The 15,994-nt window shown below is 34.7% G+C and overlaps 2 protein-coding genes across 2 annotated transcripts; one reads left to right on the top strand and one right to left on the bottom strand.

Moving 5' to 3' along the window:
• The first annotated feature begins 8,478 nt into the window (after positions 1-8,478).
• On the top strand, positions 8,479-10,726 carry LOC128676487 (uncharacterized). The gene is made up of 4 exons (XM_053756620.2): positions 8,479-8,583; positions 9,038-9,314; positions 9,667-9,717; positions 10,454-10,726. Exons 1-4 carry the CDS (start codon positions 8,578-8,580, stop codon positions 10,678-10,680), a joined length of 561 nt encoding a protein of 186 aa, XP_053612595.1. The 5' UTR covers positions 8,479-8,577; the 3' UTR covers positions 10,681-10,726.
• A 1,131-nt stretch (positions 10,727-11,857) lies between these two features.
• On the bottom strand, positions 11,858-14,623 carry LOC128676699 (uncharacterized). Its single transcript, XM_053756974.2, has 4 exons — positions 14,397-14,623; positions 13,632-13,843; positions 12,299-13,451; positions 11,858-12,048 (listed from the first exon to the last, which is right to left on the bottom strand). Exons 1-4 carry the CDS (start codon positions 14,471-14,473, stop codon positions 11,871-11,873), a joined length of 1,620 nt encoding a protein of 539 aa, XP_053612949.1. The 5' UTR covers positions 14,474-14,623; the 3' UTR covers positions 11,858-11,870.
• Between the last annotated feature and the right edge of the window lie 1,371 nt (positions 14,624-15,994).

The raw sequence follows: 15,994 nt of genomic DNA, 5'->3' as shown, positions 1-15,994 counted from the left end.
CCTTTGGGAGTCTGTATCTAGTTTTCAGTGATTAGAAGCTGGGGTACCTGTGATCGAAAGTCCCAAAACCTACTCGTGCAACATTTATTAGTTCTCAAAGATAGGGGTACCTAATAAATAAGGGGTGTATACAATTTTGATACTTTCCTTCGAGGGCGAAGGAACCTCATGAGGAAACCTGCACTCTAACAAGGGCTAACCACAGCGACATGGTGGTAACCATGTCGCTTAGAAAGTCATTGTGTGTTCTTCATTCCATGTGACGAACACAACTTCCCCCCTGATGTCTGTGTTCGTCATTTTCACTTTACTGAAAAAAGTATGTCTGCCATATATTAGTGCATACGCGTATGTAATACTATAATTATTGTACTAGGTACACCCGATTGGTTGTAGGAGCTGAGATGAGAGTTACCATCAAAAATATTTCTAAAATATTTTTCACAATAACTGGACATACCTATAAACAAACCAATTAATCACAATAATTTGTCAACATGACCAAAATAATTATTTTGTTGATTGACAAAAACTGTTGTTGTAATAATTCTTATGAATTATTCATAAATTAATTCTCATAAATATTATAATTTTCCATCTGCAATAATTCGTAAAAACTGGAAAATGTTTACAGTTGTCACCACTGGGCGGCCACGCAATATTACGAGTACTACTATTATTAAGTTTTTATTTGTTTTTAGTTTAAGTTTTTATTATTATTATTTTATTTAGTAGGATTAAAAGTTATAGTAGAAACCTAACTCCGAGTATGTAACCCTACAATGCCTTTATCATACTTCAACATACCTATTTACAATTACCTAGCTATTCGACCTTCGTTGCCAGTAAGTAATGTAAGTACTCCAAACTTCGATATGTTCATCTTGAATAATTAAGCATGTAAATTAAGCTGTTGCTTTATGTTTTCGTGTACCTGACTAATATTTACAAATTTTCTGGAGCGTTCAAATAATAACCACAATATTTGAGTACTTTAAACATTAAGATGTCAGACAAAGCTCTTTAATTTGTTGCTCGAAACTGTGCAATCATTATAAATGGCCGTTGCACAGTTGAGTTGCGTATGAAATGTGCAATTACATGCAGTGTGCATTGCAAAGTAAGCGGAACAATCGCCAGCGCACCGTCTTCTTTGACCGGGACGGAAAAAAATGTTTTTGGTAGACGTATAGGTCCCTACATGGTGACACAGCACACATTGAAAGAAGGAGAAATTGTTTAGTTCACCATCTACCTATAGATAGTTAGTTGCACAACAGCAAGTGTTCTCCTTAATCAGTAAACATGACATTGTAGGTACTTCTAACTTATTTTTAAAAGCTTTTATTTCTCTGTCGAATCTTGCAACTCAATTTTAAAGCAGATATCCTCAACCAATAGAGCTGAAATTCTTTGCACTCAGCATGACTTGGTGGTGCACCCAGGTACGGGTCCCGACGTGGGAACTCTTCAACGGTTTAAGGCACGGACATGATTTTTTATCACGCATTGAATGCAATAACGTCTCTCTGACGACGATAAAAACCTATGTCAAAATTCATTGTAATTTTTGTAAAAAAGAACCCTATGTTCATAAACCATTGTTATACCTACGCATTCTTATCCTAAAGAAGTAATGTCTCGTCACAAACGCATATCTATAAAAATCTATAATACCTAATTTTATTATATAAGTAAGTATATATTTATAGAAAATATATAATTTATTCAGCCGATTCCATTTTGACTTTCTGTCCTATTTGTGTTCAGTGTGATCCTCAAACGTCCGTCCGTCAACGGTAATAAAACACGAGCATACTACAGCCGGGCGGACTTCGTAGTTTCGCAATGTGGAGTAGAGCAATCTAAGAGAGGTCACGGTGGATCATAATTACCTTACCTTTATCTATGAACGTACGTACAGTGACCGCCGGCTTCAAGGCAGTAATGCACTGAGGATAGGTACAGTCACGTACAATCACCCAAATGTCTGTGTGATAGGCGGCTGCGTATCGATTTCGACACTTGTCGAGAAGTAAAAAATAGTTGCGAAAAACGAATTCGCAAATGAATCTGGATGTTTTTTGTTACTAATATGACAACCAAACATACACAAATTCAATGTACCTACACCACAGGTCATTCATTGATATTCCGTTACCATTGATAAGTACCTATACCTACATAATATGCCTGTGTTATTGGAATGTGTGTCTGTGTCTATGTAATAAATGAATTTAATACTTTTTTTTCGTATGATTAGAGCATGGGAACATTAGGGAATAGGTCTTACCTGTTAGTTATTACATTTTCAAAATAATTAGTACTATTTTAAAGTAAAAGATTGTCTTACTTACTGATTGCGCTAGATGTTGCAACAAACTGGTGCTTAGACTGAGACTGAGACTACTATCTATCAAGTGATTACAAATCCCGATACATATCGCATTACACTTGTATTTCACAAACTAAGATGAACTTTTGTGTCGAAACTTTTGTTTCACGAAACTCAAGGACTTTCCCGGTCGGGTCATGATGGAAAATGATCTTTTTCTGATTGGCCCGGGTCTTGGTTTATCTATATATGTATTTGATATAAAATATAGTATCGTTGAGTTAGTATCCCATAACACAAGTCTCGAATTTACTTTGGGGCTAGCTCAATCGTCTACAAGAGAAATCTCCTTATTGTAGACCTCCCTTACATAGGTACCTACATTAAAATCTTTTTTTATCACATTAATTTATAGGTATCGTAGTTAAGTAATTGACTAATTATTTTTACAAGCTTTTATTGAAATCCTTGGATGGATTCTTATGCAATTTAATTTTTGTAAACAACTTTAGTTTGGAAGACAAATATGACAATGAAAAACAATAAAAGTTTGTGTCAGAAATTACATTACTACTTAATATAAATAGGTATTGAATCATTCCTTATCGCGTTAGCACAAATAATATGTACAAATGATTGTAGCAAATATAGCTTGACCTGGTAGTTAGGTAGGTGTTTTGGTAGAGCGTGTAAAATCGGACGCTACTGCTGTTGCCCATGACCCAAGGACCAAGCCCTCGTGCGATTTGCGTCGTAACGTAACTTAATAGATTACCAACATTTAGGGTTGCGACAAAAATTTCAACTCGGAGTACTGCGTAAATAACAGGTTGCTTCTCACTGGAATAAATAACGAGAGGGTGAAAAACAAAACTTATCTTTGATTTGTTAGGATAATTTCATATTTTATTCATCATATATTTTTATGGGAGTAACAAACAGAGCGTTTGTGAAAGTTAAGATCCTTGCCTTTTTTAACCTTTTAACTAAAGGGCAAAAATAATTTGACATTAATTGGAATTTCGGTACCCGCACTTCCGCTCAGTATTTCGAGACGTTGCGTATAGATCGTCCATCCTTTTATAAACAAGTACTTAGGTACCTACATTATTAGAACATTTTTTATGTTCATGTGAAGTCTCCTATTGACCATATTTATGCTCATCTTCCACATAAATATTCAGGGCGCGCGCGCAAACTGATCTAAGTGAGTAGGTACTTCATGCACGGCGACGGTCACATGCCTTTAGGTCATCTGCGACAGACACATGCCTTTAGGTCATCTGCGACAGACACATGCCTTTAGGTCATCTGCGGTTTTGTCTTGTCGTAATCGACTTGACTGCAGCCACAGCGACGGTTGTAGGATTATACTCGCTCTAGGTGAATTTTCTAATACTACACCTCTATCTGCAATAAGTACTTATAATGGTTTTGTGTTGTGTGTTTGTCATTTTCGCAAAAACTAACACAAAGCCTTGTGTTACTAGCTAAACTAAAGACATACGAAAATGGCATCTTAGTTAAAATTCTTCAGCCTGATAAGCATCTACTGTAAACATCTAATTTGGAACTCTAAGACCAGCTGCATTAGCATATATGGAAATTATTCGTATTTTTATAATATCACGTCGATATTAAGTCATAAGAGTCCAGGCGAACAAATTTGCGGACATCAGCATAAATGCTAATAATTTTATTTCTATTACAATTTATGTAGGTCCGTACCGTGAATCCAATAAACTATTGGTCGTGTATAAGATATTCATAAGTATTTCAATTAAGTTGGTAATTCCAGAAATTCACATCGCCTTAAGAAATCTATAAAATCTTTAGATTTATCATCACAAACAACGTATAGTTACAACAGCCTCGTGATAATGTAATGTACCAATGAACATTCACTTCTGTAATGTCGTTGGATGCCCGAAGATATATTAAAAGCTAGCATCCAAAAAGAGCAGCACAGCGACCGTAATGTCCTCGCGTTACATCTGTTTGAAAGATCTCATAACGTCGCTTGATTTTGACCATCCAGTATGATGTAACTCCTCTTACTTAGATTACCTATTCATTCACTATTACCGGTTAGCCGCGCGCTGCAGGCAGCCACCAACGAGGACAGTGAATTAAACTATTCTACACCACAAATTACACCGTACTATCTATACTATCTACCCTAACATTATGAAGAGGAACCCTGTTATAAATAAAAAGTTAAAGCATACTTTATATTAAAGTATGTTTGGTTATTTCTGACAATTTTAAGTAAGTATCATAAAGCGTGAGAGTAACAAAACATGGTAGGTACTTCAGCTTAGAGTAGAGGAAAGTGTTAGTTTAAGTGTTAGGTGGTATAATCTCCAAAACTAACCTATTTCCACGTCTTTCCCGTTCCTAGGCAGTTGTCATCTGGTGAACCGCTGACTCGTTAGCCATGTCATAAAAAACTAGTAAGCTACAGGTTTGCTGTGACATGTGATATTGCTATTCCGATATTCCTGCGAGAGCGGGTGACAAATACAGCCTAGCCATGGGACCCGCGGCTCCACTCCCATAGGAATCGGGATTATGGATACGGTTAGTCTACTATAGATGTGGTTGTCATACTACACATTGTTTAACTGGTAACTTGTTGGGCACTTATAAGTGGTATATAATACTACTATGCCATAAATTAAGTTAGCAAAAAGATTCCTTGAAATCTGATTGGCGTAAATCGATTTTCTTTTGAGAAATATACCTATAGGTAAAGTACCTGAGCAGATGGGCGGGGCACACGTGAGCAGTTTTGCATAGGTTCTGCCGAGAGTGCAAAAATTTTAACAAAATTGTATGTTTACTACGAAGTAAAGGGACGCAAGCTTTTAGATACCACTCTTCTATAGATTGGAAAACCGTAATGAAAAACACTACTTCCTTCAATACGCGACTAGTTTTATACCAACGTGTTCAGTCATCGGTGCTTCTACTGAGGTCGGAGGTTTTGTAAAGTACTTAAATATTTTTCAAATTAGCATGTGCGTGCATACGTCATGATTTAGGTAATTTAGAATGTTTTGAATCATATACCTACATATATAGGTCTGATGTTCTAGATGGCCATAAAGATAATAAAATTATTGTAACAAAGCAGTCATTAACTCTTTCTTCAGCTATGAAATAGAATGACCTCGAATATATCACCGAAATTTCAATCCTATTGTCTGTCTGTCTAACCCAATCGCGTCTGCCTGTATGAAAGCAATAAACTCAAAAACTGCCAGATAGATTTTTGTACGGTTTCACCAATGTAAGGAGTCCCAAAGGGCTGAAGACCAAACAACCACCACCAAATTTGTAGATAGGTACTTGTCGCACGGTTCTGTCAGGCCCTATTTCGTAGTTAAGTTAAGCATATACAGCATGCTTAGATCTTTACAACTACGAAACGGATATTGATGAGTTTTTTAAATATTAATCGAGTAATTCAAGAGGAAGAATCAAGTGTATATAACATGCATAATATTGCACCGGTGCGGGCCGCTAGTTATACTCTCTGCAGCGAGAGGAGCTACCGACATCAGCTACTCTACTTATAAACAAAACATAAATATGTACATATTATTAAAATAAATTACTTGGTATAGTAGTATTTATCTTGATCGACTCGTGACCATGCCATGAGAGGATTCCGACTGTTTCAGCGCCAATCACTTTTACACTTCCTTCATGACTGACATACAACACATGCAGACATAAATCCCCTTCTATATGGCATCATGATTAGATAATCATTTTCGTTAACTACTTAGCGTGAGCGTAGGAATATACCTCAACATCTATTTCCTACGCTGACCTGGTAATATAATAGAACCCAAACCATACATTTTTAAAAATAATATTCATGTCTGTTGAATATGGTTGCTTCTATAGGTGTGATTAAAAACAATATTAACGAGAAAATACGACTTACGAACGAGAAACAAAATTAATAAAAGTTTTCCATTCTATCGAACTGTAAATCATTCAATAATTACTTCACGAAGGTTACAAAAATAAACATATTTTCCTAAACAACGGCACATTCGACTCCCGCGCATGATGCAATCATGATAATGAAGAATTAGGTAAGTGTGTAATTAACTTTGCCATTGAACTAAGATGTGTTTTAATTTAATTTATCAAGAATATCTTCCTCTTCCTTTCGCTTGGGAACAGAAAGACACGCTCTGTAAACATATGGAGGTTATGAAACAGATATACCTATACCCATAGATAAAAGAAAAAAAATATCTATGCCTATTATACCTTATATCCTTAGAATTAGACTGAAATAGTTTCATACGACTAATCGTATGAACAGATTTCAGTCTAATTCTTTTGTAGAAGCTGCTTACTAAGGTTAGACAGACAGACACATCAAACATAACACCCCTCTGGCGATTATGACGTATCGTATGCCGACCATAGTGCCTCATCAAACAAAAGACATCAACGCGTCCAATGCTGATTTTTATTTCTCTAACAATTTTCAGCATGATATAAGGTCATTAAAATAAGGTAAATACAGAAATACGGCGTGTCTTGATTCTTCACGAGTTACACAAAGGAGAATCATGAAACTCGAAAGTCACGTTTAACTGGATAGAAGGCTTTCAGAAATTGTGACGTCTATGAAATTTGAAAATACAGTTGTTTTTAACTTACAGACGAGACGACAGTTTATTTCGTGTGGGTATTGCAATGATCTTAAAATAACTTTTTTGTTGCTTCACTTATTTACGTAAATACTGGTGGTGCCCCGCGGCTTCGCTTCTGTGGAAGCCGATTCTGAAAGGCCATCAACAATCTTTATACAGAAATATTTTTCAAATCGATTTAATGTAGCGTGTTCAAAGAAAAAAAATATTTTATTTTAGTATAGATAGATCTATATAAAAAGTATTTTATACTTATAAAAGGGTAAGTACCAGTGTAACTATTTACGTAAAGGGAAAATGTTATTAAAATCATTTCAGATGAAAAATTACCTACTTTTAACTACATGTGGACATGAAAACATGTGGACATCTTTTGGGTTGACTAACACCTAGAATTTCGATCAACCCTAAAATATTCTATGCTACTAATCCTACTACCTACTTATATACCTCAATGAAAAAGTTATGCCTAAGAATGTTTTTTACTCAATAACGCAAAATTTACTGGACGGATTTTTATGAAACTTGTTGGTAGAAGGTAGAATATGATTTGGTATAACATATAATATGGTATATTTTATCCTAAAATACCTAAGTATATATGAAAACAAGCACGCGTTTGACCAGCAATGTACTCCGTGTCAGAAGTCAGGAAGGGCAATCGCGATACTGCTCATCTCGTGAGTGGAAGTTCAAGCGCTGACAGGGACAATGGCTTGCGTCAGCGGCTTCGGACCACAGCGCAACGAGAGAACAGAAATGACAATAGGATGCAGCGCGCATACGCAACGCAGGGCCTATAACCTGTGGAGGACCTAGACATGTTGTGATGTTATATTATAGTTATTATTAATTAATTATAGACTAGCGAATTCAGGAAGAAATCTCTAAATAATGAAAATAATGAAAACTGCATCAAAATACGTTGCGTGTTTAAAAGAAGAAATCTTAGACACAAACGCGGAGGGCGACTTTGTTTTATATTGTGTACTCACACATTACTACTTAGTAATTTATTAGTGTTAATATATATCACATTTTTAATTGTAGATTTTATTTATATTACTTTGACTATTTTTTACTAGAACAAATATATACTTACATTAAAATAATATCTAAAGGACTAGCTACCTTACTATATATAGTACGTCACAAAGCATTTGGTTTCTTATAAGTACATGTTTCGGGAAGACTGAAAATATTATATATTTGACTAAACTAAGTATGTGCCGAAGAGTAAATCGAGATAACTTCGTATTTTAGCTGGATTTATCACGAACATTTATTATTCTATGAAGGTACCTAACTGAACAACGACGTTGCAGACTGCTACAATAAATAAAAAAGTTTCATGTTGATTTCCGTTAATATGTTAATTATTTGCTCAATACGCAAAAGTGAAAAAAAATAACAACCTCTGGTGTTTCTACAAGTTGTGTCCGAGCGTCGGAACAGTTTCCGCTGTCCACTCGCCGCGGCCCTCGGAGCCCGAGTGGGAGACACATCACATATATAATGCCTGCCATTCGACCCCTCGACAAGCAGTAACACAGCTTCGTCATGAAGGTAATAACTCAGCTAACAAGACAATAATTCGGTTGTAACCGAATTTAATTTAGATATTAATTTGGAAATTTATATTCATTACCGGTAAACACTTCTTAATCTTCGTGATTTCAACAATTTGAGAAATAAGACGAAAACCTATTTCGTATCCCATATGATATAAAAGCCCAAAATATTTACCATATTTGCTACAGAGATTTGCAAAACTGCAAACGTTTTGGCAACTTTACAGGATTAATATTTTCAGTGATCATTAAATGAAGTACAAATATTTATGTCATATATTTAATAGGTACATTGCTAGGAATTAGAATAAAGCTAAAATCTAGCAGACGCAAAAGAAATTATTTTAAACTAATTAATAATTATGACACAGTTAACTATGTGAACTATGTCACACACTTACCTTTGACCTCATCTTACTCGGATTTATAAAATTTACTATAACTTCCAGGCATTCGTGTGCGTATTATTATTGGCCGCGGCCGCTCACGCCGGCTTCATCAGCAGCGGAGGCTGGTCGGGGGGCGGCGGCGGCGGCGGCTACGGCGGCGGCAGCGGTTGGTCCAGCCTCGGAGGCGGCTGGTCTAGCGGCGGCGGCGGTGGCGGCTGGAAGCTGGGCGGCGGCGGCGGCGGCTGGTCGAGCGGTGGAAGCAGCGGCTGGCCCAGTGGCGGCGGCGGCGGCTGGTCTAGCGGAGGCAGCAGCGGTTGGCCCAGCGGTGGCGGCGGACGTAAGATCTAGTTCAGATAATTTTACTCTCAATGTTCTCGTACTTCCTGAGTTTTTATTATTATGATTTCATTGACTATTCGTAACTGAGTGTTGATAATTTCAGAACAAACTTATTGCTTAACATGAAATCTTGAAATCATACAAGAACAAACTCATTTAACGATGAAGATCACCATTTAGTTAGTTAAATTTGAAACTTTGACGACCCCTACAGGGCCACCCGCGAAATCATTGCGTTTCGTTTAGATTTTTTTAAGACACAAGTTCTTATAGAATCAGTAATAAGTACTTATTACCAATTCTTTTTTGTTATTTCAGAAGCCTAAAATTTTGTTTTCTTACATTGACAGAAGTGAAAATCATCAAGATTATCACCTCTGGCGGCGGCGGCGGTGGCTTCGGTAAGTGCTTAGTAGACTTTATTAGATGTTTTTTAGACTAGCATAACTTAAGTACACTACATAAGTATTGTCTTATCTACGGCTGAAAAACCAAGTGAGTAAACAATAAATAAGTACCAAATTAGATATTACTATAATGTAGGTACATATAAAAAGAAACCGATATATTTAGCTTTGAAAATATATCATATACATATACTTATTTATTACCTAAACGAAAAACAGTCTACATACTCAAATTCTAAAAATTAATGTACGATAGACACATTGTTAAGAATGTTGTGTATTTTGTTATTCCGTACACTACCTATGAGTTTAAAGGCCAAGAGATCGTTCAGATAGGGTCATCCATTCGCTCGATTCAGAACACAACTAACATTTCACAACTTTCAATTCAATCCTGCCGACAAATTTATTATTGTAATGCTTGATATCTTAAAATCTTGTCACTTAGATGGGACTACCTATGTAGATAGTATTTAGAGATTTAATCTACCCTAATATGTTATGAATATATAGATACTTAAGTATCTATATATTCATATCATAATCTATTTTATGTGCCATAACTAGGTAATGGTAACTGCGTAAAATCTTGTTTAATTTACTTAAATACAAATTAGTGTCGAAATAGCGCTCTGGGCTACCTTGAACCTCGAAACATAAATTCATTGTCTGTGACTTCTTATATGTCGATACTGTGATTATATGTGAACAATTTTGCGATTAACAATAGGAGGCGGTCACGGAGGCTGGTCTGGCGGTGGCAGCAGCGGCGGCTACGGTGGCGGCTGGAAGTCGAGCGGTGGAAGCGGGTGGTCTAGCGGAGGAAGCGGCGGTTGGAAGCTCGGCGGCGGCAGCAGCGGCTGGTCCAGCGGTGGAGGTGGCGGCGGCTGGAAGCTCGGCGGCGGCGGCGGCGGCGGCGGGTGGTCCAGCGGCGGCGGCTCCTCTGGCTGGTGGTGATCTCCAAATGTGATGTTTTAGCTAAATAAAGTACAATTATACCTCTCTATAATAATGTTTTATTTCGTACAGATCACTATTGTGATTAGGTACTGAACTATACTTAGGTACTAGTGTTGTGAAGATAGGTCAAAGTTAAACATCTATTCAGAATATATAGTTATCCTCACAAGCACTTTTCACGTCAAATTTTAAATCGATCACGATAAAACACACGGATTTTACCAATTCATAGTGAGTTTTACCCTATGTTTTTAACCGAGCGATGGCGGGACGGGCCGCTATTTAAGTAATATCTATCAAACCTAACTAAACTACCATAGAAAATGAATTCACCTTTTAAACTCTTGATGTACTTTGAAAATAACCGGACAATGCGGACAATATTTTAGGTTTCGTCATACAAGACAATATTTTACGTCTCAAAATATAACAAATAATAATGTAGGTACATTTTTCGAATGATAGTTGAACTGCCAAACATACATTTTTATATCGATATCGCCAAAAAATATCTTTTCCATAATGTTGATCTCTAATAAATTAAACCAAGTGTATTATTCACACTGAACAATCACTATATGACACTCAAAAAATATTTTTTTAGATTAGATTTTTTCCTGAAATAAAAATTAATTATTATGTAGCCTGTGACTTATTTGAAACCTACAATTGAGACTTGTTTATTATCGCATAGTGGCGCCAGACTAAGATTTAAATGCCAACTGTGATTCGTATAAAAAATAAAAAGTACAATTAACAAATCACATTTGTTTATTATATAAGGTAAGCAAATTATATAAAAAAATGTAGTAATTGTAAGTTATATCATTTGAAAAGGCATGACATTACTAAATGTAGTACATAACACAGGCTAGTTACGGTAAAAATTACAAATTAAGATTGATTAAATTTACAGGCTAAACACATGGTGTAAAATTATTTACTAGAGAAGGCAGGTTCTCCTCCTTTAACCTTATTGGACGTCGATAAAAACGAATTAGGGTATTTGGAGTCGTCCAGTTTCCTCCACCATTTTTGTTTGCATTATTATTAGTAGTTAATTACCACTAATTTTATTACTAGAAACAAGGAATCATTTTCAATCACTATCGTGTGCCCATGATATGATGCCTCTGTCCATGATACAGACAAAGTAGCACCAAAAAATAAAATATTTTTCATATAAATCATACTTTATTATGTTTGTTTTTGCTCTTTTTCATACATTTAAATCTTTTCATTCTATTGGGATCTAAATTTTCTTTTTCGGACGAGTCTGAGCTGCCAGGCGTCACGCCGCGCTCCGCACGCCTCTTCCTGTTTTCCATTTCGTTAAGAGCCAATTCCGATAGAACTTCGTAATCCCTGTAACAAATATAGACATATTCACGTCAAAATATTAACTTAACCATCATTAAACCACCAAATGAAATAGAGTGATGCTAACTTCGTGTAATTTTAGTTATTAAAATTTAATATAAAACTTTTATTTATGAACAGTATGGCAGTTAAATAAAATTTACTCAAAATTTATCATAAGTGACAACATAAACTTATGAGAAATGTTGATAAATGTTAGGTTTTGAAATTTATTAGTGAATATAGAAAATCTCACTTTAGCTCGCATGTCCTGTGGACTTCAGCTGCTACCTGCAATTGTTCTGCTTCAACATCTGTATCTGAATCATCTATAATTCGAACATTTTCTTTATTTTGGGGAAAAGTATCACCTTTTTTTACCAAAATATCATTTTGTACATGAGTATTAAAATTATTTATATCATCTATGAAAAGATCTTGACTTGGCAGATGAACTTTGTTGTTTCCTTTGGTGATCTGTGGAGAAGACATTAACTTCTCATATTCATTGGTAACAGTATAACTTGCTTTACTGATTTCACTTATCTCTGTTTGCACAGAAACTGATGGCATATTTACATTTGTTTCCACTTTAGACCCATATTCAACTATAATAGACAATGTATTGGTATGCTGATGTTGCACAGAATCAACATTTTGTACATCTACATTACAATTAGGACATGACAAATAAAGCAAACTCTTTTTTTCAAATGGTACTTTTAGAAAATCATATTTACATTCTTCGTTATCATCATGCATGGAATCAAGTAACAATTCATTCCTTTCAGCTTCGTGCACAGCCTGCAAGGCTAGAGCATCTTTGTCAATAATCTCCTGAGAATCCTCTATAGTAATGCAAGTAAACTCCTCATCCATAGCAATCCCACTATCATCTTGAATTCTGCTTATTTTGCCAAGTTTTCCATGATCTTTAACAGTATTCTGATTTTTAGAATTTACATCTTTTTTAGGTGTTTTCTGTAAAAATGTATGAGAAGACTCCTTCAGACGGAGGTTAGTGGGATTATTTTCATCGTTAGATGTTTTTACAGGTCTTTTTAACTTATTCTGACATTTGTTCTTAGCTGTTCGTGATTTGTGTAGAGGTTTATTTTGATTTGGAAGTCTCTGATTGTTAATATTGATGTTGGCAAACGGTTTACGTTTTTCAGTGCTGCTTTCTAACCACTGCTGAACATATTTGGACTTCTCCATTTTCAATGCCCTTCGTGTAAATGTTGCTTGACCAGGATAATATGAATTTACACTGTTCTTTTTATCATTAATAGAAGTGATTGAATTTAGAGTTTTTCTCTTATTGGTGTATTTCACTGGAGCTTGGATACAATCAGGAAATAATTCTTTTTCAGCTTTCAGTTGGTCTGAAATTCTCTGCCTTCTGTAAACTAAAATTAAAATTATTTATTCAAGTTATAGTGGTAGCATCAAATTTCTAACAGAATTGTTTACACTACTACACAGATAAACATTTAGCAAAAATTAAAAAAAGAAATGCCTAAATATTCAAAACAATGTTAATGGCTATGGTTAAATTCCAATGTTTGGATCTCTTATTTGTCACTTACCATCAGTTTTAAAAGTATCTTGAAATGTATTCAAAAGTTCCAATGCATGTTTAGCTTTCTCCGATTGTATTTCATCTTCTACCCAGATATTATTTGAAACCGGCGAGTTGAATATAGTGTAACAAGTACTGCACTCTTCTTCTTTGACTGAGCAGTCACCACAGGCAATGTGGCCATGCACACATCTCCAAAATGTTTTTCCTAAATTATCACTGTTAACAAAATTAACAAAAACTTCTATTATTTACCTATTAGACGGTGCCCAAAAAGCTTTTGGTAATCTGAATCACTACCTGTATGTACGCGGTACTGATAAACAACTTGGATATAAATTCTTTCAAGTTGTGGCAACACTAATGTCAAAAATTGTAGTAAATGTCATTGTCATAAAAGGACCATATCAGAAACTTCGCGCTAGACTATAACACTTGTGCTGTTTAAGGATTGTCTGTATATATATATATATATGTTAAATGTGTTAAGCATATATTTTATGACCCATATATTATAGACCTAGTGACTTAAGTTGCTTGTTACTACTTAACTACAATATAGTGATATGATCTATCTGTGACTTTATACACCTGAATCACCCCAAAAAGCTATTCAAAACTAAAAATATGAATTTTCGAAAATTCGAAATAAAAATATACGTTATATACTCAGATAGGTAAATACTGTGGATACCTGAGGATAGGATAGGAGTCATAAATCAAACCTGAGGATAGGAGTCATAAATCAAATCCAAAAAGAAAGTTTGCTTACCAAATGCCACATCGATTGTTATCTACAATGTTTCGGAGACATTCGCCAACTTTATCTATATCAACGGATTTAGACATGACAATATCATAACGAATACTAGCAAAAGAGCTAGCTTTAAATAAAATCTAAATTAAATATAACTTATTGCGTTGGAAACACAGCGAAAATGAGACCCAGACCCAAATGACGTCGTTCGTTACTTACAGGGTCTGCAATCTTAGTACATTGGTATTGGCAATTTTTGACATTTCATATGACTAAATTCAATATAATACCAAAGCGAATCGGAAACTAGGTGTATAATAGCAATTTCAATTAGTAGTATTTTAATCGTATCACTACTGCCATCACTCATAGATGGCGTTACATCACGTTATAACACACTATACAAATGATCCTCTCATTTTAGTAATTTTTAGTGAATAGTTTTAATTGTAATTTGAAACTATTTAATATATTAGATCTACGAAATAGATTTGTACACCAATATTAAAAAGATTTAAGGTCCTACTATTTTAGCATACGTGTACATTATGACGTATTTTGTTTCATTTTTATGAAATTAGCAGCTATTATTATGTTTTAAATGGCAACACTGTCTCGTTAGTTTTCAGCCAAAAGTGACGTATCAGCTAGAAATTTTTCAAACAGGACTACGAGCATTGTTTCCATACGTTTCTGTGATAATAGTGATTTTGTTGTAAAACTTCATGTTATCAGTTGCATTTCGTTGTAATTCGTCGAGTTAATAGTGTCTCCTCCGATGATTAACGAATTGTGTGTCTGGTGACTTTAGTGTTTGAGAAATAAACTGTGATTCCTTTCGAGACTAAAAAGTGTTATTGTATTGTATTACTATTAAAATTAAAAATATAAATAACATAAAGATTCCAAATGAAAGCGAGAAAATATTTTAACAATTGTTATAAAATAAACCGGAAACTTTATATTTAACTTGTTTCAATATACCTAATTTGCTTTAACTTTGAGTTATTTTTTGTCATCATTATATTTTATGATATTACTGTATTTTTAAAAGCAATGTTTATTCATTTTACATCACATAAAAAATATATAATCAACATAAAAAAATAACTGTGGTAGTATGAGATCAAAAATTCCCGCATTATATCAAAGGTAATAATACTGGCTATATGTATGTATATAGCTATGTAGGTACGACATACCTACTACTATGTATGTATAGGTAGGTATGGCGCTCGGCGCCTAAAAGAAGCAACGGTTTAGTGCTGCAAAAAACAAAATATATTCATATTTATTTTTATATAATACTAGCTTTTTCCCGCGGCATCGACAAAGCTACAAGATTCTAAACTCTATAATGGCAAAACTTAGCACAAACAAACCCATTTATTGCTAAAAAAATTTTTCTAATAGGCTTTCTAATAGGTTCGTGCTAAGAAGACCCACTATTACCTGCATATATATTTATAAGCCTATTTTGTGTTCCATTGCTTGGATTGTTAAAGTTTAAAGGGAGGGAGGGCTTTACCCAGCTATTATATATATTTAATGATTTATATACCTATTTGAAATGGGTATTAACCAGGGCCTAATGGGTAAAATTAAAAAATAAA

Source organism: Plodia interpunctella, chromosome 16 (assembly GCF_027563975.2).
Source record: "Plodia interpunctella isolate USDA-ARS_2022_Savannah chromosome 16, ilPloInte3.2, whole genome shotgun sequence".
Lineage (NCBI taxonomy): Eukaryota > Metazoa > Arthropoda > Insecta > Lepidoptera > Pyralidae > Plodia > Plodia interpunctella.
The sequence above is the reverse complement of the archived record's forward strand: the minus strand, read 5'-3'. Positions and strand labels throughout refer to the sequence as shown.

Bases quoted from the DNA above. Each gene is read 5' to 3' on its own strand.
- LOC128676699 (XM_053756974.2), bottom strand. From the start codon at position 14,473: ATGTCTAAATCCGTTGATATAGATAAAGTTGGCGAATGTCTCCGAAAC. The intron at 13,452-13,631 runs GTAAGTGACAAA...TTTTAATTTTAG, and splicing joins AGATACTTTTAAAACTGATG to TTTACAGAAGGCAGAGAATT. The intron at 12,049-12,298 runs GTGAGATTTTCT...TATTTGTTACAG, and splicing joins CACAGGACATGCGAGCTAAA to GGATTACGAAGTTCTATCGG.
- LOC128676487 (XM_053756620.2), top strand. The intron at 9,315-9,666 runs GTAAGATCTAGT...TTACATTGACAG, and splicing joins GCCCAGCGGTGGCGGCGGAC to AAGTGAAAATCATCAAGATT. The intron at 9,718-10,453 runs GTAAGTGCTTAG...GATTAACAATAG, and splicing joins CGGCGGCGGCGGTGGCTTCG to GAGGCGGTCACGGAGGCTGG.